This window comes from Mus musculus, chromosome 13 (genome assembly GCF_000001635.26).
Source record: "Mus musculus strain C57BL/6J chromosome 13, GRCm38.p6 C57BL/6J".
Taxonomy (NCBI): Eukaryota; Metazoa; Chordata; class Mammalia; order Rodentia; family Muridae; genus Mus; species Mus musculus.
This window is the reverse complement of record NC_000079.6, coordinates 76788477-76812254: the sequence shown is the minus strand read 5'-3', so window position 1 is coordinate 76812254 and position 23778 is coordinate 76788477. Positions and strand designations below refer to the sequence as shown.

Below are 23778 nucleotides of genomic sequence, written 5' to 3'. Positions count from 1 at the left end.
AGTTCAATTTTTTGATATTTATTCTTTGTATCAACAAACACAATCTTTCTTTTCTTTTTAAATTTTCTTTATTAACATTTCAAATTTTATCCCTTTTCCTCATTTCCACTTGTAAAGCCTTCCTACCCTCCACCGCCTGCTCACTAACCTACCCACTTCTGCTTCCTTGTCCTGGAATTCCCCTACACTGGAGCATCGAGCCTTCACAAGACCAAGGGTCTCTCCTCCCATTGATGACCGACTAGGCCAGCCTCTGCTGCATATGTAGCTGGAGCCATGAGTCCCATCAAGTGTACACTTTGATTGGTAGTTTAGTCCCTAGGAGCTCTGGGGTACTGGTTAGTTCATATTGTTGTTCCTCCTATGGGGCTGCCAACCCCTTCAGCTCCTTAGGTCCTTTCTCTAGCTCCTTCATTGGGGACCCTGTGCTATGTCCAATGGATGACTGTGTGCATCCATTTCTGTAACAAATATAATCTTAAGATAGTAAATAATGGCAATACCTTCATGTATTTCCTTTAGCTATAAATTATTTTACTCTCTTCTTTTATCTGCTCCATTAGGTGGAATGATGTATATTTTAAAGGCTGCATATATTCTCTTCTTCCATCATAGATTTTAACTAATGATCATAAAATGAAGACAATGCTTATTGGACACTGTCAGCATAATTACATGACAATGGCAACTACAGGTCCATGTTGCTAAAACTCATACTGCTACAATGCCATGGGGGAAACAAGCTGGCGTCCCCATTCAACAAGACAACAGGATTTGGAAAAACATTTGACACAACAACTACATGCATTTTGTACAATTTGCTAAATGAACACACTGGTTATTTTTTAAGGAGAGTGTATTATTTAAAGGCTGTTTTACATATAATATTGTATATACGATATATATTATATATATTATATCTATGTATACCTGCATGCTACTAATGTCTCCAACTGGCCATAATAGCTTTCAGGATCTGACTTGATTTTTCTCTTCTACAGCCTGCTTTTTTATTTTCTTTTTCAGAATAGACCCATAATGTTTAGGGGACATACCAAGAATAATAAATCCCAATCTCTGCATATAATATACCTTCATGACACACTCAAGCTGGAAATCATAGGAACCAATAAAAACGTAGGCAGCTACTGATAATGAGGTCAGAAATACAAATAAATTTACTTTTAATGAAGACTGGAGGCACAGTAATCACAGTGTTCAAATTCATTTCATGCATATCTCATTTGCTTCGTAGCTGATATTTACCACGCAAGTCTGTGAGAAAGTAGAGACCTAAGATGCTCCAGATAAATGGCTCAATTAATTGTACAGAGGTAGACCTCTTTGAGCTGAGCCAGAGCTGTGAGCTCTTTATTAAAAGCACTATTCTGTAGCCCCTAACCTTGTTCCTTGACTCCTCTCTGGTTTCCAATTTAAACAAGTCCCCATGCGGCCTGCTCTAAAGGGCTTTGTCTCCCTGTCATTGTTAAGAGAGCAGAGGCATCCAGGAAGTGTGAAATCAGACCTCATGAGTTGAACGGTTCCCCAGGGAACGCTGGACTGCCGCAGAAGGTCAAAGTCATGGGCCGGACCGTCTAAAAGTGTCTGATCGCTGGTCTGTGACACAGCAAGTTGGGGGTGGGGGCTAGACTGAAGAGGACTGCAATTGAACACATCTTAATTAAAGCCCACAGACAGCAAAACAAAATGTTTTCTAGGCAGCCTGTCAAATGGGGCTTAAATTTAGCTCTGCTAATGAATCTGAGCTGCTCACTGTTATTTTGTAAGATAATAAGACTCTCATCTCAGAGGCCGATTTAAAAAAAAAATCTGTAGCGTGTCTTTTTATGCTGTTTTGTTACTTAAATATTTTTCAACAATGAAGACAGTTTTCCAAAAGGAAAACATGGAAAAAAGTATATGCAAATAAAGGGGGCACTAAACATTTCTTTTTAATAACTACTTGTTTTCTAGACTATGAGGCTGATATGCTACAAGTCTTTTATGAACAGCTTAGTTTAGGGAGAAATGTTCAATTAATGGGACAATTTTAATGACTATGAATCATAACCCCCCCTTCTATTACTTTCTGAAAGAAATGGTACATTCATTTTCAAAGTCAGTTCACCTGGGATAGGACAGTTTGTGTGGGCACCCTTTAACACAGTGGCAAGGCAGAGCAGCTTCTCAAAGGTTCCCAGTTCCCCGTATCACTGTTTCTGAAGCTGACCAGCTGGTCTCCCTGGAGAGGCTGTGACCTCTTCCTCAGGAGAAAAAAAACAAAACCCACAAACGATAACAACCAAACCTCCTACAACCCTGGTAAAATGAGGAGGGGGTGTGGAACCACCACAGCCCAGGGCAAAGCTGAGAGAAGGGCTGCTGAGCAGAACTCACAATCTGGAGAAAGTGGGAGCAAGGGCTGAGAAAGAGAACTCTCCTCTTCCTTTTGAAACTTGAAAGAACTCATCATCGGTTTAAAGATAACTCACTAAATTTTCTTCAAAGAAAGTCTCACTCAATACAGAAGAAATGAACAAGTAGAAATTAGGCTCCTCTCTCTCTCTCTCTCTCTCTCTCTCTCTCTCTCTCTCTCTCTCTCTCTCTCTCTCTCACACACACACACACACACACACACACACACACACACACATACACACTCCTCAGTTGGTCTTTCTGGTCCCATAATCTGGCCAGTTTTAGGGAACATGTGATTTCATGCTGGAAAGATTATTCCCCAGTGAACAGGACCAGTCAGCCCCTAGTTTTGCTTTGATGGTACAGAGAAACAGGAACCTTTCTCTGGGCAGCTGACTTGAGGACATTGTACTTAGAAGTATTTTCAGTTACTCAAACATTTTCCCTTAAAAGAATTTAGTGCATCAAAGTTTCAAACCTTAGTGCCACTTTCTCAGGCTGTGAAAGGCTGTCCACAATTTGACTGAAATTTCAATCCACTCCTGTGCTGTGCTCAATGTGTGCATATGTGTGGGAGTTGTAAATTGAGGCCTTAACCACCAGAGTTAATCTCTTTTTTAAATCTGTATTAACCTTAATGATCTGAAGTGCACTGGCCAACACTGGGCTATTGAGACAGAAGAAAAAACTCTCCTTGACTATCAATAGTTTATTAGGGGCTTAACTGAAGTGACCTACTGTAGTTGTGTTCTGCCGAACAAGGCTATAGGCTTTTTGTGGAAAGGGAAGGAATTGAGGGTTTCATTAAAAAGTAATTTGTGCTTTCTACTCACTCATTCAAAGAGAGTCTCAATTGCTCTCTATTCACACAGAGTTAATACAGTATCACAATGTTTCTCAATGAATGTGTTGTAACAAAAGAAAAATTCTACATTTTGAAAGGAAAAAAATTCTTTGTAACTGTAGTAAGATTGATAGCTACTTAAAAGATTACAGAATCTTTCTTCCCTGTGCTCATTTAATGTTGGAATATTAAGTAAAATTGTGCTCAAATTATGTGACTGTATGCTGCAATAATTAAAAGCAATGAAAACATATATGAAAGTTGGTCACGTGTAAGTTTGTCTTGTTTGGTTTGTTTTAGAGAAAGTATTCTGATGCCAAATACCTTCTAACAATAGCTTCATTTGGACCAGGTCAAAAAATATTCCTGCTTTAGCATAGAGAATCACTCATGATTGTAAAATCCCCTATAATATTGTAGATCAGTGGTTCTCAACCTGTGAGTAACAACCCACTTGGCAAAGATCTATCTCCAAAAATATTTATATTACAATTCATAATGGTAGCATAATCACACTTATAAAGTAGCAATGAAAATAATTTTATGTTTGGGGGTCACCACAGCATAAAAAACTGTATTAAAGGGTCCTAGCATTAGGAAGGTTGAGAACCACTGCTCTGGATGGATGCTCCTTTGAAGACTTGAAGATGGAAAAATATATTTAATCCTATCTCTTTACTTTTGTTTCACATTAGGCAGAGACTTGCTGTCATGAACCACTAAGATAGATGTCAACTTTCTGAAATTCTATAAATAAAAGACAAAGCACATGAAGAGCTTATTTGTGCTCAAAATTGTTTATAATTTCAGAATTAAGGTTATTTTAATTAATGGTATATCCAGACATTTTTTACTTAAACAGATGGCCCATAATTTTTGCCACCATCACAAATGTCATAAAAACCACAGAAGGTCAAAGGATGAGCAAGGTCAAAGACTAAGTCATCCATTTTCCCCTGAATAGTTCAACATCTCTCTTGTTCAATCCAGAGCCCATTAGATTATAAGGTCAGCATGGAATGAGGAATCATTAGATTTATATCCTTAAAACTGAAGGAAAAAATTGAGATTCAGCTATGCAGGAGCCCTCAAATTAATGTTCACTTTATCAAGTAAAATTATATTTCATTGAATCTCCAGTGGAAAGGCTATTGTTATTCACATTTGACTTATATAGAACCATTAGGGAAAAAAAATCTCTATTTTTCCAACTTTGAAAGTACATGTACTTTAACTTCCATAGTGGCATACAGGCCAAGTAGGTTAACCTAGTTTGCATATTCATGAAGTTTTAAAATCAATGACAGCTTCTAAGAGGAGACAAACTTATACAACTGTATTCAGCTTGAATAACGTCAGATAGTAAGCATTGGAAATAAAGAGAATATAAATCATTCCATAAAAATGATTGTGCTTATTAATTCACTGATAACTATACAGGAAACCAAGTTTTAAGAAAGAAAATGAATAAACTCGCCACTCACAAGTTCTTTATCACTAACAGCTAAGGTAGCACATACTCAGAGATTACAGCTACCCCTAGTCCTGCTTCTATTTATGGTTTTAAAAGTCTTTTTGTCTTCAGTTAAAGATGAGTTGATGATCATCTTTTTAAAGAAATGACAAATCTCTATATATTTATTTCTGTCACATATTATACTCATTTGATGATTATACACATGCTAAAATTTTAAATATTGCTATTTTGGAATAAACATCTGCTGTTTAATTTTGAAGGGAATTATCTTTTTATCTGTTTTCAGTTCTACTGAATGAATTAAAGAAGGACACAGATTTGCAGATAGTTGGATGGTAAGAAAAGCATTGTATTTGCTTCAAATAAATCTATAAGGGTCATTGTGCTTCACATTTAGAATTATGTGCTTATTACTAACAATAATAAGTCAATGTTTTTTAGCGTAGTGAAATTGCCATGGAACTGGTAAGTCAGTCCTATCTTACTATCCGATTTGAGATTAAATAACTCAATGGTCCTACGAACATCTCTCAGATCCTTACTGAGTCACATGACAAATTAGTGCCCATAGCCACATACAGAGTACTTAACTCTGCAGTTCAATGATATAAAAGCTATCATCTCATTTATTACTATGTTGAAAACACAGTGATAGTAAAGCTAGAGAAGACACAAAACTGGTTTTGCTGTTCTTACACACCTATGTCCTGGATGAAAAGTAACACATAGGCAAAGTTTAGATACATAATTATTTGGGTAGTATGCTGAAGAATTTGTGTAACTAGGAAATTATAGCAGCAACCCAAATATGAATCATTCGTGGTAATTACTGAGCCCTCCACCACTGATATTTTCAGTGAATGATACTACAGATTCCATGAGTGTTTGGCTCAGAAGTGTGAGAGAAACTGGTGACAACCGACAGGAGATGGCTCTGTGATGCTCAGTATGCAGGAATGAAAATCCCTGGACATATCAACCCTGTTACAGTAATTAAACTTTGGGAGGGCAATAATCCAGAAGTTATTTTGACTTTTGTTATTATTTTTAGTGTATGACACTGTGTTTAAAATATAGAACTGTGTAGGCAACTGGGAATTATCAAGTCTTTTGTGAGATCAACTCTGAATCTTTCTATTTAAACCATTGACTTCAATGATTCACTCAGATAAAATTCAGAGCTGGCGTATTCTATCACACAGACATGGCCCACTTTTTGACATATACAATATGAGAATTACATCATTTTCTACCTGTGACATCTGCAGCCATCAAACCTTCTGCTCTGATGACTTTCACCTGGAGAAATCCCACGTCTTTTAGGTTGTTAAATATCCTCAGTGGGCTCTGAAAAATCCAAACATGGGCATTAGGGGAAAAAGCAAAACAAAAGAAGCCTCAAAACAATATGCGTAGAAAATACTAAGTTTTCTCAACATGTTGTCTCAAGGGTCAAAGAGTCATTTGTGTTTTTCCAATACAAATTATACTTCTTGTGTCAGGAATGCACACATATGCATGTGCACATGAGAACATGCACTTGTGTACATGGTCATGCACATACAATTATGTAATTAGGGATGATGATATTTTGAAAGAAAAATACCACAATTACTACCTATAAATAACCTTCAGTAGATGCTGAGCAATGAGCTACAAAGCAAATCTCTCCAATGGCTTCTCTCAATGTCTTCTATTAAAGTACCTAAAAAAAACTTTCATCTGTAAATATGATAGCTTGAAGATTATAATAAACAATGTTCTCTTAACTGATTGATTATATGACACTCTTCAGACATAGGGAGTTATTGGGAATGTTAGTACTAAACAAATTATTTTTCTACCATTTTATTCTTAGTGTTTAGATGAGGAATAAATTATCTAGAGACTTTGCTAATAGTTACTTCAAAGACTTACATAGTTATCTAAAACTCCTAATGGAGACATTTTTAAAAAATAAATCAAGTTGAAAAATAAAATAAATTCAAAGGTAGTGAGGAACTTTTCTTAAGTTTATATTTGTATTTGCTGTAATGTACAGAATTGTGAACGTTTTGATAGAACCAGATAATAAAAGCTAATTCACTTAACACATTGACTGTGGTATCTTAATAAGCATAGTGCCTGAAGAAACTGAAGGGGGAACACTAACGTAAATTGACCTAGAACTCTAAAGAATGAGTAAATGCAACAGAATTCTAGAACAGTGGCATGCATTTGGTTTACATTTCATTTTGGTTTTCCTATGGTAAGGCCACTGCCTCTAATGAGCACATTAAAGACAATTTCGCACCTCGTTTAAAATGTTTCATCACAACATAGTTTAATATGCTTCTGCATAAAAAAAACCCTTATCTATCAAAATGTTGCTAGAGTAAAAGCAGTCTCATTAGTGTATTACTTGTGTTGGATACAGGCAAACCAAAGCTTGTACAATAGGAACTTTATCAGTCTTGGATGGCTAATCGTTATTTACACGGAAGCTATACCCTTGGTATTCTGAGAGGAAGAAAGACAGATAAATGTGTATCTCACAGCATGATTTTCTAAAACAGTACTCAATACAAAGATTACCTCTTAATCTCTGCTATAAACAACTGTTTATCACCAAAATTTTATTTAAAAGGCTCATTTGGTTGGATTTAGTTTAAATGCACTTGTGTCTCTTTTTAAATCCCTACAAATCAAATGTTTATCAATGGGGACCTTAGGTAGCAGGGCTATGTATGGTTCTGATGTTTCCAGGTAATGCTATGTCCCACAGCACTGATAAAATTGGCCCAGGGTCTTATCTCAGAGCTCACTCAATACATTAAACCTGGTAGGAATTCTCCCCTAATGACGGGGAAAAGTTTGATGGAAAGGGTTTGGCACTTTAATTTTTCCAGGAGTGATTGAAACCAAATTTCATTGTGACTAAAACAAATATTATCAGTCAGAGTCATTTCGCTCTGGGATGCTGAGGGGACAGCCACAGCCACACTGAACTAGGGTTTCAGTTCTGAGCCCCAGGTTCACATTTAGAGGGAGGGCTGATTAGAGTCTGAATGATTCATTCTCCCAGTCACCTGACATTTGACAATTTATTGAAATTTCTATTGTTTAGACCAGTGACACATAGATTATAATAAAAACTCAAAGAAAAAGCAAATAATATTAGTTTAAAAATTAATTTTATGAAAAGCTTTATCAAGGGTTATTCCCACATAGTTATTTATAGATATTTTAGGAGGTCTCAAAACCTGTGTGGTTTTTGAAGCTAGAAATTTCCATAGCAGAGGAATCCATGATTTGCTGTGAATCCTTTCAGCCCTCAATAGATGGGAAAAGATTGAAATGCTCTGGAGAGGAGCCTCTTTATTTTTTTAATGAAAGGCTGTATAATATATTTTCTCTATGGCTGCAGCAGCTGTCAGAGAGAGCATCGTGGTTCAGCTCTATTACAGGAGAGGCAATACCCCATCCTATGGCACAGAGATGCTCTGAGGGGCCAGAGCTGATTGACAGCTTGTCACCATGACGTCTTATTCCATCTCTGTTATGGAGAAAATTAATGTCACAGCACCAGCCTTATGACTTGCTGTCATCTTAGAGCCGCTCACCTTTTATCAATGCTCTAAATAACATTTCAAGCCCAGCGTCTCACGGTGGACAATCCGGTCAAGGGACATTAAATCAGATGACTGTGAAATGTCATAATAAAAATGGAATGCTAACAACTTCTTCTCTAAACCAGCTCCTCTGGTTTTTAAACTGTGACAAGGAGGAGCAGGGGTTCAGCAAACCCGTTCTAAAAAGGTCAAACAGCAGCTCTTGGACTACTACCCATTACTACCCGCCCCTATTGACCTTCCCTCTTCCCCTCCCTGCAAAGGCGAAAAGAACAAGAAAATGGAATTAGCCACCTTTTCAGAATGTGCTGATCAAATAGTAGCTCACACAGGAATGTCTGGTTAATTCGTGGGGTTTCCCTGTTGAGCAGTGACAAGATTCTCTAGAGCTGTTTAATATCAGAGCGGGGCAATTCATTACTTTCTCTACCCTGACCAGTACCAAATCTAAACGAAGTCAAATTCTTAAGTTTAACCTCAACTTTAAATATGCACACACGAGTACACACACACACACACACACACACACACACACACACACACACACACACACACACACACACACACACAGCATGCGCATGTATTTTAGAAGAAGAAACGCTGGGATAATCCACTAACAAGTTGCTTCCTCTATATGTTTCTTCAAAACAAGGGATATTTTAAACCCAGTATAAAATCCATTCATTTCATAATACATAAAGTATAAAATCCTTTAAAACCGCCAAGACGTTGCTCTTTGTCCTTGCAGTGCGGTGAGTTAACACTAATATAGCGCATGCGCTCTTCTGCATTACCGCTTCTTGGCAAGTATGTCTCTAGAGGGAAAAAGGAAGACCTGTGCCTGAAATCCAGGGTTACAACAACGCATATTTAAACATGATTTAGCTTTTAAATAACGGAATATTTATTAATGGAATGGAAATAGAAATAGCTGTTTAAAGTAAATCTATTCAACAACAACAAAATAATCAACAATAGGTAGATTACTTCTAATTATGCAGAGAGCACTATCATTTTCATACATGGACGGTATCAAAATAGTGATCCAGTAACCACAGACTGAAAATGCCCAGATGAATTTTCATGTTAAGATAACAATTAATTCCTTCACAGTAGTTTTAATTCAGATGGCTCATTTCCCAAAAAATAAAGAATATATTTTAGTAGGGTATCAAAATGTGAAATTGTTTCCATAATTGCAATTCTATATTAGAAGATACTACACAAAAACTTAGGTGCTTAGGTGGTTTAAAAATATACACTCTTTAGCCCTGCTAAGTCACCTCTCTCTATTAAGCCGTTTATGATAATACTATTGGTGGATGAGTTGTACAAGCATTAGCAGACAGCTGATTCAGTGGAGATAGCCAGAATAAATTTGCTGAGGCGGACATCCTGCTAATCTGTTTGAAGAATATTGTAGAGCATTAGCACCAGCACTTCATGTTATCTGCACAGCCTGATAAGGTACATCTTTATTAAATTCAGTTATTGAAAGGATGTCAGTCAGCAAATAGGAATATTTTTTAAAAAGCCATTCTTTGTTAGTCAGAGCTTGGTTTCATGGCTGAGTGTCTAGAGGAGCTGTCTAAACACCTGGCAGTGCTGTACAATACAAGCTTTGTGATTTTAAGTGGAAAAGCTTTCCCCTAGCTTCATGGGTACCAAGCCTTCATTGAGAGACAATGGTGGAGCAAGAGCTCCCCTCTCTGTTCATTCAGGACAACTACACGGAGGAAAAGGTATCCTGAAAGTTGCTGGGAAATAGAAGACTGGACTGACTCTTTGAAGGAGATAAGATTTGAGAAGGGTGATTATTTATTGGCTCTCTATTCTACTCTTCCATCCCACCCTCAATCAGTGGGAAGGAGGCTACCTTTTAATTGCATTTTACGGTGACTTTTTAAGTTGAAGAGGTGAAATTAGGTTTTCTCGTAAACATCACTTGTGGATATTGTTCAGGTCCCAACCTCTCAGTATGCAGTAACCTCATTTTAGATTTAGAAAGACAAGTCTTCTTTGCAATTACATAGAACCAAGGAGTAACATTAAAATGATATATAAATTTGAGTTTCCTTTATGGAAAGTTTTATACACACACACACACACACACACACACACACACACACACACACGATAAAAATCCAGAATATGCTTTGCAATGGGTTTTGAAGATGACCAGGCTATAGACATCAATGGGCAATGCCCACTGTAGCTCCTGCAGAGCTACATGGTATCTGCATGAGTCTGTCTTTTACCCCTCAAACACTTCCTCTGAAATATCCTTGTCAGTCTCTGTCCACTGTTTACGTCCTCATATAGTCACACTGGATTTGGAAGGAAGATCATTCATACGTACATATCTCTTTAATATCTCTTCCCGCTCCTTCTGGTCCTCCATGGAATTGACAGAGAGGTCAGAGATACAGACTGTGGCCGAGGCTGTCAGAGTGACAAGCAGAACCAGGTGGCCCTCACCCTCTTCCAGATGTAACTCCAGCTTGTGAGTTTGCTCCCTACTGAGGGAAGACAGGTCAACCTGGCACCTAGAAACAAATGTTTTGAATTAGCAAGTGGCAGTTTTCACCACATCAAACAGAAATGGGTATGTTGGAGTCCTGTGAAAAATAAAGCGATAGAAATACTATCTGAGCCAGTAAAAGAAAATCAACTGATTTTCTTCACAAAATTCTGGCCTTGGCAATAAAGCTGTTACCTTATTTCCTGTAATATACAGACTTAGGAAGTTGGAATATTATATCCTCTGATACACGATTCATGAATTGGTGGAAGTACTTGGACCAATGCAAGCTGAAGCAAACTACCAAAATCCTGAATTTCTATGCCACTATTTCCATTATGACTGATCCTTCTCCCAATTCATAAGTGTCATTGAAAAGTAAATAGAACATTTAGTATAAAGAGGTAAAGTTTTACATTTCGCAAATCATCCTCACAGTACACTCACTAAATTTATGTCCTCCCAGGGTAGCATAATGTGGGAAGACATGATGTATGTGCCAGTCTTCAAGTTAAAATACCTTGCATTCTTTTCATAAACATGTCAATTGATTTTGAGGAGGCAGGTAATATAGTAACTATAAGCCTACTAACCTGAGAGAATGGGGGATGACAGAGGAAAAAACATTTCAGGCAAAAAACAGGGCTGGTAAGATTGCTCAGTGGGTGAAGTTGCTGGCTGCTAAGCTTGGACATCTGAGTTCAAACTCTGGGACCCACATGATGGAGTAAACCAATTTCTACAAATTATCCTTTAACACATATACTGTGACACATACCAAAAAATGTATTAAAATTAAGAAATAGCCAATTATCAAAATAAATGTTATCAACATATCATAAACTATATGAATTCCTATCAGGAAGAGCTAAAATTAAATTCTTATTTCTTTTCATTCTTTACTCCAGCAACTATTTAAAGTCTTCAGAGATTGTACCTGAATTCAAATGTGTCTCTTACAAGATTTTAAAACATGAATCAAAGTCTGACATTCAGTGTTTTGTGTGCACAACATTAACAATGACATTAATTTAGCACATACCTTGTGGTCTAGTATGTGCTAAATGTTATTATTAAGAGAGTTTGTAATTAGTTTGTAACACTTCTGGCAAGACAGCTTCTCGATGCTAGAATAGGTACCAGGAACCTCACTGATCCTGATAATACAGCATTCAGTTCAAAGTAATATCACTAATTCTCCTTAATGGTAAAATAAAATAAAATAAAAACCCCGAACATATCAAATGCCTTATCTAACATTCTAATTGCAATTAGAATGAAGTTCTCAATAACATCCAGAGTAACTTGAAAGCTAAAATACACCAATGAATAATAATCACTCAAAAAAAGCAATCAAAAGGAGAAAAGAAAACAATTTTCGTGATCTTTCCAGCACTGGGCACACTGCCTGGCCCACAGTGCTTTACTGAATGTGAACAACTCTCTGGCTTGGGTCAGGAGTAGACACTAGGTAACTGAATGGGGACTGTGATCAGGACAGAATGTTGGCTGAGCACTCTTGGGACCAAGAAGGCTCTTTTATTCAGTTTACTTTTTTTGTCCCCCACATGTACTTCCCAGGCCTGTCCTTCTGTAGTCTTGTAAGGGATGTTGCCTTGCCACACACAGAAAGGAAGGCATGGGACCAACAAGCCTTCCACACAGTTCCCTTCCAAGCTTACAGCCATGCACATACTGCATGAAGATTACTCTTCCTCTCTTTAAGAGTTGGGGAAAGTGCTCTCAAGATAATCTGCTGAAAATATAATCTCAAGATAAATTGTATAGTGGCAACTTTCAGATGGAATCAGACCCATAGATTTAGTGTGTGTGTGTGTGTGTGTGTGTGTGTGTGTGTGTGTGTGTGTGTATGTGTGTGTGTTTGTTTGTTTGTTTGTTTTGTGGCAAATAAAAGTTTAATTTTAAATGTAATAATTTTTAATACAGGACAGACATTCATTAGTGAATGCCACCAAATCTGCCTGTTGCTAGGCCACTCGCTCTACTTATCCCAGTAGGTAGTAAGGATGTGCAATTCCTGCAGTTTGCTCCTTGCCAATGAAAAACCAAGAGGCAGGGAGGATCCATGATATAGACACATGCAGTTAGAATTTGAGTCAGAGTCAGTCCCTGGTCACTGGAATGAATGATCCAGTCATTCTCCTCTACAACACTGTTACTGAATAACTACATTCTTGGAGGGAAGTGAGCAGTTAGCAGTGTTTCTCAGAGATGACCAGACATTTTAGTTATAGAAAACATCTCAGTTTCTAAGTATAGGGTTGTGTTGTTCTTGTTTCAATATTGTAAACAACATATAAATTAGGGAAGCAAGATACAAGTTATGTTCTTCTAACACAAGAACATTTCCCAAATTTAAATTTAAAAACTATGACACTAGCAAAATGTAAAAAGGATAAACTTAGAGAAATACATTTGTTTTCTGCCTCAACTAAAACTTCAATATTGAATATGCTCTTAGGAAGAGTTAAAGTATTCCCGTGTACTATTTCGGCATTTTGACTCTCATAATTTTCGTATAAAGAACAACAATATTCTGGACATGAGAGTGTTAAGTGGCTTGCAGGTGTTCATTGTGTCTATCAGACTTACTATTTATCTAAATTTTGCCCAGCAATATGATCCCATTTTAACTGTGATTTTTTTTTCTTTTACAACTTAGCCAAGCTGTCTTGTTAACTTGAAGATAAAATTTGCATTACAGCTTCATTGCTGAGTACTCAATCAAATGACTGCTGGTATCGGGTGTAGCAAAAGAATTTTCCATTTCCTTTCAGCTTTTGAACAAATATGTACAAAGACAGAACCCTTGTGGCATAGTCTACTGCCCTGTGAATATAGTACTAATTGGTGTGGGATGAAGTGCCTGTATTTGGCTCACCTCTACTGATGTGTCCCCTCACAAAGGAAGGATTCATCATAGACAAACTATAGAAGGAAGTGATTATCCATAGTACCCAGGCATAAAAAAATGCTTATCAAAAATGAAAATGGGAAATTATTTTTTTAAAAATGTACTAATATAAATTCATGAACCCTAAAAATACTTTGACAGAGATGAAGAGACCAGAGTCACAGTTCCTTACTTCCAGCCCTGTTTCCCACTAATTAGTTGTATGACCTTTTCCAAGAAAACTTTCCCTCTTGAATTTCACTTTTCTCATCAGCAGCTATGAGCTAATTGAACTGATGAACTCTGAATTTTCAAAATCCTCAGTCTCAGGATTTGTGATAACTCTATCCATGTTTAGAGCTGTGTCTTTTCTGCTTTGCAATTTCTACAAACTAAAACTTAAAAGTACATGTTTATAAGTAATGAAATATTATTTCATACTATTCTTTCCTCCTTCTTCTTCCCCTCTCTCACTTTCTCTCTCTCTCTTTGATTTATTTTTTTCCCAGTCATTTCATTCACCTACACACTGACTCACTACTGAGTGAGTGTCCACAGGTCAGACCCTCTTAGATTTCTAGGGGTTGCCTATTTTATTTTTTTAATTAGATATTTTCTTCATTTACATTTGAAATGCTATCCTGAAAATCCCCTATACTCTCCCCGCATCCTGCTCCTCAACCCACCCACTCCAGCTGATTGCCTATTTTAAAACTAGGTTTTCATCTCTTTATTTTAGAACATTGAATACCACCAACTTGGTGTTACAGTAAACAAGGTTATAGGACTTCAGAGTATACTACCAAGGGTTCAGAATGCTGAACTGAAAACCCCATTTGTATTAATTAGTATATTAAGAAAATCACACAAGTTCTTTGTGCTTTATATTTACTTTATTATCTTATTATTTTATTTGAGACAAAGTATCTATATGCAGTTTTGGGTAGCTTGAAACTTGTTATATAGACCAGGCTGGCTCAAACTCAGAGATATGCCAGCTTTTGTGTCCTGAGAGAATGCTGGGGTAAGGTAAGCACCATCACACCCAGCTCAGCCCTCCTTATCAAACAGAAATTCAAGGGAAAATGCCTTCTCTTAACTAGAGTTGTAAGAGCAGAAAAGACACAAATACTCTGAGAAGTTATAATTGCTTTTTTGTTGCACTACTGCCTTCACTTTTGTTTTCACTCTAAAGTATCTGTGCTCAAACCCAACTCACTACTTATTCAGTCAATCAAATAATATTATAGTCAAATGAGAATTAACAGTGAGGGAGACTTCAGAGACATATTGCTGCATTCCAAAAAATGAGAATATTGAGGTGCGGAGATGAAAGAGCTGAGATCATATTTCTTAAAGTCTATATCAGAACTTGAATATATAACATATATACATTTGGATTTGTTAAATACACACAAGAGAGACTCAAAGTCAGAAGATCCTGGGCAGATGTTATACAGACCCTAAGAGAACACAAATGTCACCCCAGGCTACTATACCTAACAAAACTCTCAATTACCATATGTACTGGCTGGTTTTGTGTCAACTTGACACAAGCTGAAGTTATCACTGAGAAATGAGCTTTAGGTAAGGAAATGCCTCCATGAGATCCAGCTATAAGGCATTTTCTCAATTAGTGATCAAAGTGGGAGGACACCTTGTGGGTGGTACCATCTCTGTGCTGGTTGTCTTGTGTTCCATAAGAAAGCAAGCTGAGAAAGCCAGGGGAAGCAAATCAGTAAGATCCCTCCATGGCCTTTACATCAGCTACTACTTCCCGACCTGCTTGAGTTCCAGTCCTGACTTGCTTTGGTGATCAACAACAATGTGGAAGGTGAAAGCTGAATAAACCCTTTCCTCTCCAATTTGCTTCTTGTTCATGGTATTTGTACAGGAATATAAACCCTGACTAAGACAACATAGTTGGAGAAACCAAGTCATTCTATGACAAAAAAGAATTACATAATACCTTTCCACGAATCCAATCCTACAAAGTATAATAGATAGAAAACTAACACAAGGAAGGAAACCACACCCTAGAAAAAGTAAGAAAATAATCTTTCAACAAACCCAAAGAAGATAGCCACACAAACATAATTCCACCTCTAACAATAAAAATAACAGGAAGCAACAATCACTTTTCCTTAATATCTCTTAATATCAATGGACTCAATTCCCCAATTTAAAAAAAATGTAGACTAACAGACTGGATATGTAAACAGGATGCAGCATTTTGCTGCATACAGGAAATACACCTCGATGACAAAGAGATACTACCTCAGAATAAAAGGCTGGAAAAAATTTTCCCAAGCAAATGGTCCCAAGAAACAAGCCAGAGTAGTCATTCTAATATGGAATAAAATCAACTTTGAACCTAAAGTTATCAAAAAACATAAGGAAACACTTTATACTCTTCAAAGGAAAAATCTACGAAGATGAACTCTCAATTCTGAACATCTATGCTCCAAATACAAGGGCACCCACATTTATAAAAGAAACTTTATGGGGCCTTTTAGAGTAGGAAAAGGGACACAAGAAACCCACCTGACCAGCAGCTGGGGTTCTTTCTGGTCAGTAGCCCCTGGCCATCTTGGTCACCAACTCAGCAGAGAGTTCCATGGTCCCCAGAGGACGCTCCACGCTGCAGGCGCCCTAGCACACCCAAGATCTCAGGATCACTGAAGAGAGTCAGCCTCCACAGAGGGCTCTAACTCCGGGGCTCAGATGAGAGAGCCATCTTGAATCCTGGGTCTCTCAGAGACCAGTCCTCGAAGGAGAGCACATGGGTCATAGAAGCAACAGAGCTTCTTCGACAGGGTCCCTTTGGGCCCTCCTCTTCGGCCAGGAGGTAGATCTGAGCTCCAGACTTCTGTGCACCTTCCCTGCAAGAAGAGAGCTTGCCTGCAGAAAGTGCACTGACCACTGAAACTCAGGAGAGAGTTGGGCACTCAGGAGTGCTGACAGAGGCTAACAGAATCACAAGAGGAACAAGCCCTAGCCAGAGACAGCTAGAATATATAACAACAGAGATTACCAGATGGCAAAGGGCAAACGTAAGAATCTTACTACAGAAATGAAGATCACTCGGCATCATCAGAACCCACTATTCGCACCACAGCAAGTCCTGGACATCCCAACACTCCTGAAAAGCAAGATTTGGATTTAAAATCATATCTCATGATACTGGTAGAGGATTTTAAGAAGGGCATTAATAACTCACTTCAAGACATAAAGGAGAACACTGCTAAACAGGTAGAAGTACTTAAAGATGAAGCACAAAAATCCCTTCAAGAATTACAGGAAAACAGAACCAAACAGGTGATGGAATTGAACAAAACCACCCAAGATCTAAAAATGGAAGTAGAAACAATAAAGAAATCACAAAGGGAGACAACTCTGTAGATAGAAATCCTAGGAAAGAAATCAAGAACCATAGATGTGAGCATCAACAACACAATACAAAAGATGGAAGAGAGAATCTCAGGGGAAGAAGATTCCATAGAAAACATGGACACAACAATCAAAGAAAATGCAAAATGCAAAAAGATCCTAACTAAAAACATCCTGGATATCCAGGACACAATGAGAAGACCAAACCTAAGGATAGTGGGTATAGATGAGAATGAAGATTTTCAACTTTAAAGGCCAGGAAATATATTGAACAAAATTATAGAAGAAAATTTCCCTAACCTAAAGAAAGAGATTCCCATGAATATACAAGAGGCCTACAGAACTCCAAATAGACTGGACCAGAAAAGAAATTCCTTCTGATAGATAATAATAAGAACAACAAATGCAGTAAATAAAGATAGAATACTAAAAGCAGTAAGGGTCAAGTAAAATATAAAGGCAGACCTATAAGAATTACACCAGACTTCTCACCAGACATTACAGAAACCAGAAGATCCTGGACAGATGTTATACAGGCCCAAAGAGAACACAAATGCCAACCAAGGCTACTATACCATAGATGGAGAAACCAAAGTATTCCATGACAAAACCAAATTCACAAAATATCCCCTTAAGAAGATAGTAATGGGAAAACACCAATGCAAGGACAGAAACTACGTCATAGAAAAAGCAAGAAAGTAATCCTTCAACAAACCTAAAAGAAGACAGCCGCAAGAACAGAATCCCAGCTCTAACAACAAAAATAACAGGAAGCAACAATTATTTTTCCTTAATATCTCTTAGTATCAAAGGACTCAATTCCCAAATAAAAAGACATAGACTAACAGACTGGCTAATAAACAGGACCCAACATTTTGCTGCACACAGGAAACCCACCTCAGTGACAAAGACAGACACTACCTCAGAGTAAAAGGCTGGAAAACAATTTTCCAAGCAAATGGTCCAAAGAAACAATTTGGAGTAGCCATTCTAATATCGAATAAAATTGACTTCCAACCCAAGTTATCAAAAAAGACGAGGGGCACTTCATACTCATCAAAGATAAAAAATCTTCCAAGATGAACTCTCAATTTTGAATATCTATGCTCCAAATGCAAGGGCATCCACATCCATTAAAGAAATTAGAGTAAAGCTCAAAGCACATATTGCACCTCAGACAAAAAAAGTGGGAGAATTCAAAACCCCACTCTCATGAATGGACAGAACCTGGAAACAAACTAAACATAGACATATTGAAACTAAGAGAAGTTATGAAAGAAATGGATTTAACAGATATCTTCAGAACATTTTATTCTAAAACAAAAGGATATACCTTCTTCTCAGCACCTCATAGCACATTCTCCAAAATCAACCATAAAATTGGTCACAAAACAGAACTCAACAGATACAAAAATATAGAAATAATTCCATGCATCCTATCAGATCACCACTGACTAAGGCTGATCTTCAATAACAATATAAATAGTAGAAAGCCAACATATACATGGTAGCTGAACAATGATCTACTCTATGATAGCTTGGTCAAGGAAGAAATAAAGAAAGAAATTAAAGACTTTTAAGAATTTAATGAAAACGAAGCCACAACATACCCAAACTTATGGGACACAATGAAAGCATTTCTAAGAGGAAAACTCATAGGTCTGAGTGCCTCCAAAGAGAAACTAGAGAGTGCATACACTAGCAGCTTGACAGCACACCTAAAAGCTCTAGAACAAAAGGAAGCAAATTCCCGAAGAGGAGTAGACTACAGTAAATAATCAAACTCAGGGCTGAAATCAACCAAGTAGAAACAAAAAGAACTATACAAAGAATCAACCAAACCAGGAGCTGATTCTTTGAGAAAATCAACAAGATAGATAAACCCTTAGCCACGCTCACTAGAAGGCACAGGGACAGTATCCTAATTAACAAAAGCAGAAATGAAAAGGGAGACACAACAGAACCTGAGGAAATCCAAAACACCATCAGATCCTACTACAAAAGGCTATACTCAACAAAACTGGAAAACCTCAATGAAATGGACAAATTTCTAGACAGATACAGGTACCAAAGTTAAATCAGGATCAGATTAATGACCTAAAGAGTCCCATATCCACTAAAGAAATAGAAGCAATCATTAATAGTCTCCAACCAAAAAAAAGCACAGGAACAGATAAGTTTAGTGCAGAATTCTATCAGACCTTCAAAGAAGACCTAATTCCAATTCTCCTCAAACTAACCCACAAAATAGAAACAGAACATACTCTACCCAATTCATTCTATGAAGCCACAATTACTCTGATACTTAACCACACAAAGACCCAACAAGGAAAGCGAACTTCAGACCAATTTCCCTTAAGAACATCGATGCAAAAATACTCAATAAAATTCTTGCTAACTGAATCCAAAAACACATCAAAATGATCATCCATCATGATCAAGTAGCTTCATTCTAGGGATGCAGGGATGGTTTAATATATGAAATCCAACAACATAATCAATATATAAACAAAGTCAAAGACAAAAACCACATGATCATCTTGTTAGATGCTGAAATAGCATTTGACAAAATCCAAAACCCATTCATGAAAAAAGTCTTGGAAAGACCAGGAATTCAAGGCCCATAACTAAACATAATAAAAGCAATCTACAGCAAACCAGTAGCCAACATCAAAGTAAAGGAAGAGAAGAAGGAAGCAATCCCACTAAAATCAGGAACTAGGCAAGGCTGCCCACTTTCTCCCTACCTATTCCATATAGTACTTGAAGTCATAGCCAGAGCAATTAGACAACAAAATGCGGTCAAAGGGATACAAATTGGAAAGAAAGAAGTCAAAATATCACTATTTGCAGATAATATGATTGTATATATAAATGATCATAAACATTCCGCTAGAGAACTCCTAAACTGGATAAACAGTTTCAGTGAAGTAGCTGGATATAAAATTGACTCAAACAAATCAATGGCCTTTCTCTACATAAAGTATAAACAGGCTGAGAGAAAAATTAGAGAAACAACACCCTTCACAATAGTCACAAATAATATAATACACCTTGGTGTGACTCTAACTAAGGAAGTGAAAGATTTGTATAATAAGAACTTAAAGTCTCTGAAGAAAGAAATCAAAGAAGATCTCAGAAGATGGAAAGATCTCCCATGCTCATGGATTGGCAGGATCAATATAGTACAAATGGCTTGAAAGCAATCTACAGATTCAATGAAATCCCCATCAAAATTCCAGATCAATTCTTCAACGAATTAGAAAGGGAAATTTGCAAATTCATCTAGAAAAACAAAAAACCTAGGATAGCAAAAACTCTTCTAAACAATAAATGAACCTCTGGTGGAATCACCATGCATGAACTAAAGCTGTACTACAAAGCAATTGTGATAAAAACTGCATGATACTGGTACAACAACAGACAGGTAGATCAATGGAATAGAATTAAAGACCCGAAATTAACCCATACCTCTATGGTCACTTGAACTTTGACAAGGGAGCAAAAATCATCCAGTGAAAAAAAGACAACATTTTCAACAAATACTGCTGGCACAACTGGCATTATCATGTAGAAGAATGCGAATTGATCCACTCTTATCTCCTTGTACTAAGGTCAAGTCTAAGTGGATTAAGGAACTCCACATAAACCAGAGACACTAAACTTATAGAGGAGAAAGTAAGGAAAAGCATTTAAGATATGGGCACAGGGGAAAAACAAATTCATGAACAGGACAGCAATGGCTTGTGCTGCAAGATAGAGATTTGACAAATGGAACCACATAAAATTGCAAAGCTTCTGCAAGGCAAAAGACACTGTCAATAAGACAAAAAGACCACCAACAGATTCGGGAAGGATCTTTACCAATCCTAAATCAGATAGGGGACTAATATCCAATATACATAAAGAATTAAAAAAGATGGGCTCCAGAAAATCAAATAACCCTATTAAAAAATAGGGTACAGAGGTAAGGAAAGAATTCTCAACTCAGGAATACCGAATGGAATGAAGCATGTGAAAAAAATGTTCAACATCCTTAATCATCAGGGAAATGCAAATCAAAAGAACCCTGAGATTCCACCTCACACCAGTCAGAATGGCTAAGATAAAAAACTCAGGTGACAGCAGATGCTGGCAAGGATGTGGAGAAAACGGACATTCCTCCTTTGTGGTGGAATTGCAAGCTGGTACAACCACTCTGGAAATCAGTCTGGCGGTTCCTCAGAAAATTGGACATAGTACTACCGTAGGATCCTGCAATACCTCTCTGGGCATATATCTAGATGTTCCACCTTGTAATAAGGACATATGCTCCACTATGTTCATAGCAGCCTTATTTATAATAGCCTAAAGCTGGAAAATCCCAGATGTCCCTCAACAGGAATGGATACAGAAAATGTGGTACATTTACACAATGGAGTACTACTCAGCTATTAAAAACAATGAATTTCAGCCTGGTCTACAAGTTCCAGGACAGCCAGGGTTAATTAGAGAAACCCTGTTTCAAAAAACAAACAAACAAACAAATAAGGAAAAAAAACCCCACCAAAATGAATTTATGAAATTCTTAGGCAAATGGATGGATCTGTAATATATCACCCTGAGTGAGTTAACCCAATCACAAAAGAACACACATGGTATGCACTCACTGAAAAGCAGATATTAGCCCAGAAACTTAGAATATCCAAGATACAATTTGCAAAACACATGAAACTCAGAAAGAAGGAAGACCAAAGTATTGATACTTTGTTCCTTCTTAGGATGGGGAACAAAATACACATGGAAGGAGTTACAGAGCCAACGTTTGCAGCTAAGCTGGAAGGAAAGACTATCCAGAGACTGCCCCACCCAGGGATCCATCCCATATTAGACCACCAACCTAGGCACTATTGCATATGCCAGAAAGATTTTGTTGACAGGACACTGACATATCTCTCTCTTGTGAGTCTATGCCAATTCCTGGCTAATACAGAAGTGGATGCTCACAGTCATCTAATGAATGGAACACAGGGCCCCTAATGAAGGAGCTAGAGAAAGTATCCAAGGAGCTAAAGGGGTCTGCAACCCTAAAGGAGGAACAGCAACATGAACTAACCAGTACCACCCAGAGCTGTGTCTCTAGTTGCATATGTAGCAGAGGATGGCCTTGTAGGGCCCATCAATGGGAGGAGAGATGCTTGGTATTGCAAAGATTATATGCCCCATTACAAAGGAATGCCAGGGCCAGGAAGCAGGAGTAGGTGGGTTGGGGGCAGGGCTGGGAGAATGTATAGGGGGCTTTGGGGATAGCATTTGAAATGTAAATGAAGATATATCTAAAATAAATAAATTAAAAGAAAAAGTGAAAAAAAAAAAGAAATACAGGAGAACACTGCTATACATGTAGAAGACCTCAAAGAGGAAGCACAAAAATCCCTCAAAGATATACAGGAAAACACTGCTAAACAGGTAGAAGTTCTTAAAGAGGAAATACAAAAATCCCTTAACGAATTACAGGATAACACAACCAAACAAGTGATGGATCTGAAAAAAACAATCCAAGATCTAAAATTGGAAGTAGAAACAATAAAGAAAACCCAAAGGGAGACAACTCTGAAGATAGAAATCCTAGGAAAGAAATCAGGAACCATAGATGAGAGTATCAGCAACAGAACACAAGAGATGGAAGAGAGAATCTCATATGAAATATCTTAAACAAAATTATAGAAGAAAACTTCCCTAACCTAAAGAGATGCCCATGAACATACAAGAGGCCTACAGAACTCCAAATAGACTGGACCAGAAAAGAAATTCCTCCCGACACAATAATCAAAACAACAACTGCAGTAAATAAAGATAGAATACTAAAAGCAGTAGGGGAAAAGGTCAAGTAAAATATAAAGGCACAAAGTTTGGAGCTGAGATGAAAGGATGGACCTTGTAGAGACTGCCATATCCAGGGATCCACCCCATAATCAGCATCGAAACGCTGACACCATTGCATACACTAGCAAGATTTTATCGAAAGGACCCAGATGTAGCTGTCTCTTGTGAGACTATGCTGGGGCCTAGCAAACACAGAAGTGGATGCTCACAGTCAGCTAATGGATGGATCACAGGGCTCCCAATGGAGGAGCTAGAGAAAGTACCCAAGGAGCTAAAGGGATCTGTAACCCTATAGGTGGAACAACATTATGAACTAACCAGTACCCCGGAGCTCTTGACTCTAGCTGCATATGTATCAAAAGATGGCCTAGTCGGTCATCACTGCAAAGAGAGGCCCATTGGACATGCAAACTTTATATGCCCCAGTACAGGAGAATGCCAGGGCCAAAAAGGGGGAGTGGGTGGGTAGGGGAGTGGGGGTGGGTGGGTATGGGGGACTTTTTGTATAGCATTGGAAATGTAAATGAGCTAAATACCTAATAAAAAATGGAAAAAAATATAAAGGCAGACCTATAAGAATTACACCAGACTTCTCACTGGAGACTATGAAATCCAGAAGATCCTGGACAGATGTTGTACAGACCCTAAGAGAACACAAATGCCAGTCCAGGCTACTAGACTCAACAAAGCTCTCAAATACCATAGATGGAGAAACCAAAGTAACTGATGACAAAACCA

The 23778-nt window shown here is 37.6% G+C and overlaps 1 protein-coding gene across 14 annotated transcripts in view, besides 1 other annotated feature; it reads right to left on the bottom strand.

Annotated features, from left to right (window-relative positions):
* Mctp1 (multiple C2 domains, transmembrane 1) overlaps window positions 1-23778 on the bottom strand; it is a 650923-nt gene that overhangs the window by 221030 nt on the left and 406115 nt on the right. For all 14 annotated transcript variants that reach the window (XM_006517462.4, XM_006517466.4, XM_006517464.4 and 11 more), the window contains 2 exons: window positions 10710-10896; window positions 5993-6086 (listed from right to left, as the gene is read on the bottom strand). In XM_006517462.4, the coding sequence (XP_006517525.3) occupies window positions 5993-6086; window positions 10710-10896 (281 nt within the window). The remainder of the gene's footprint in view (window positions 1-5992; window positions 6087-10709; window positions 10897-23778) is intronic.
* Window positions 376-2376: an enhancer, noted in NCBI's record as "VISTA enhancer mm1556". NCBI's record gives its function as "enhancer in: hindbrain (rhombencephalon)[3/5] | forebrain[3/5]" and the evidence as "EXISTENCE:transgenic organism evidence [ECO:0001131][PMID:17130149]".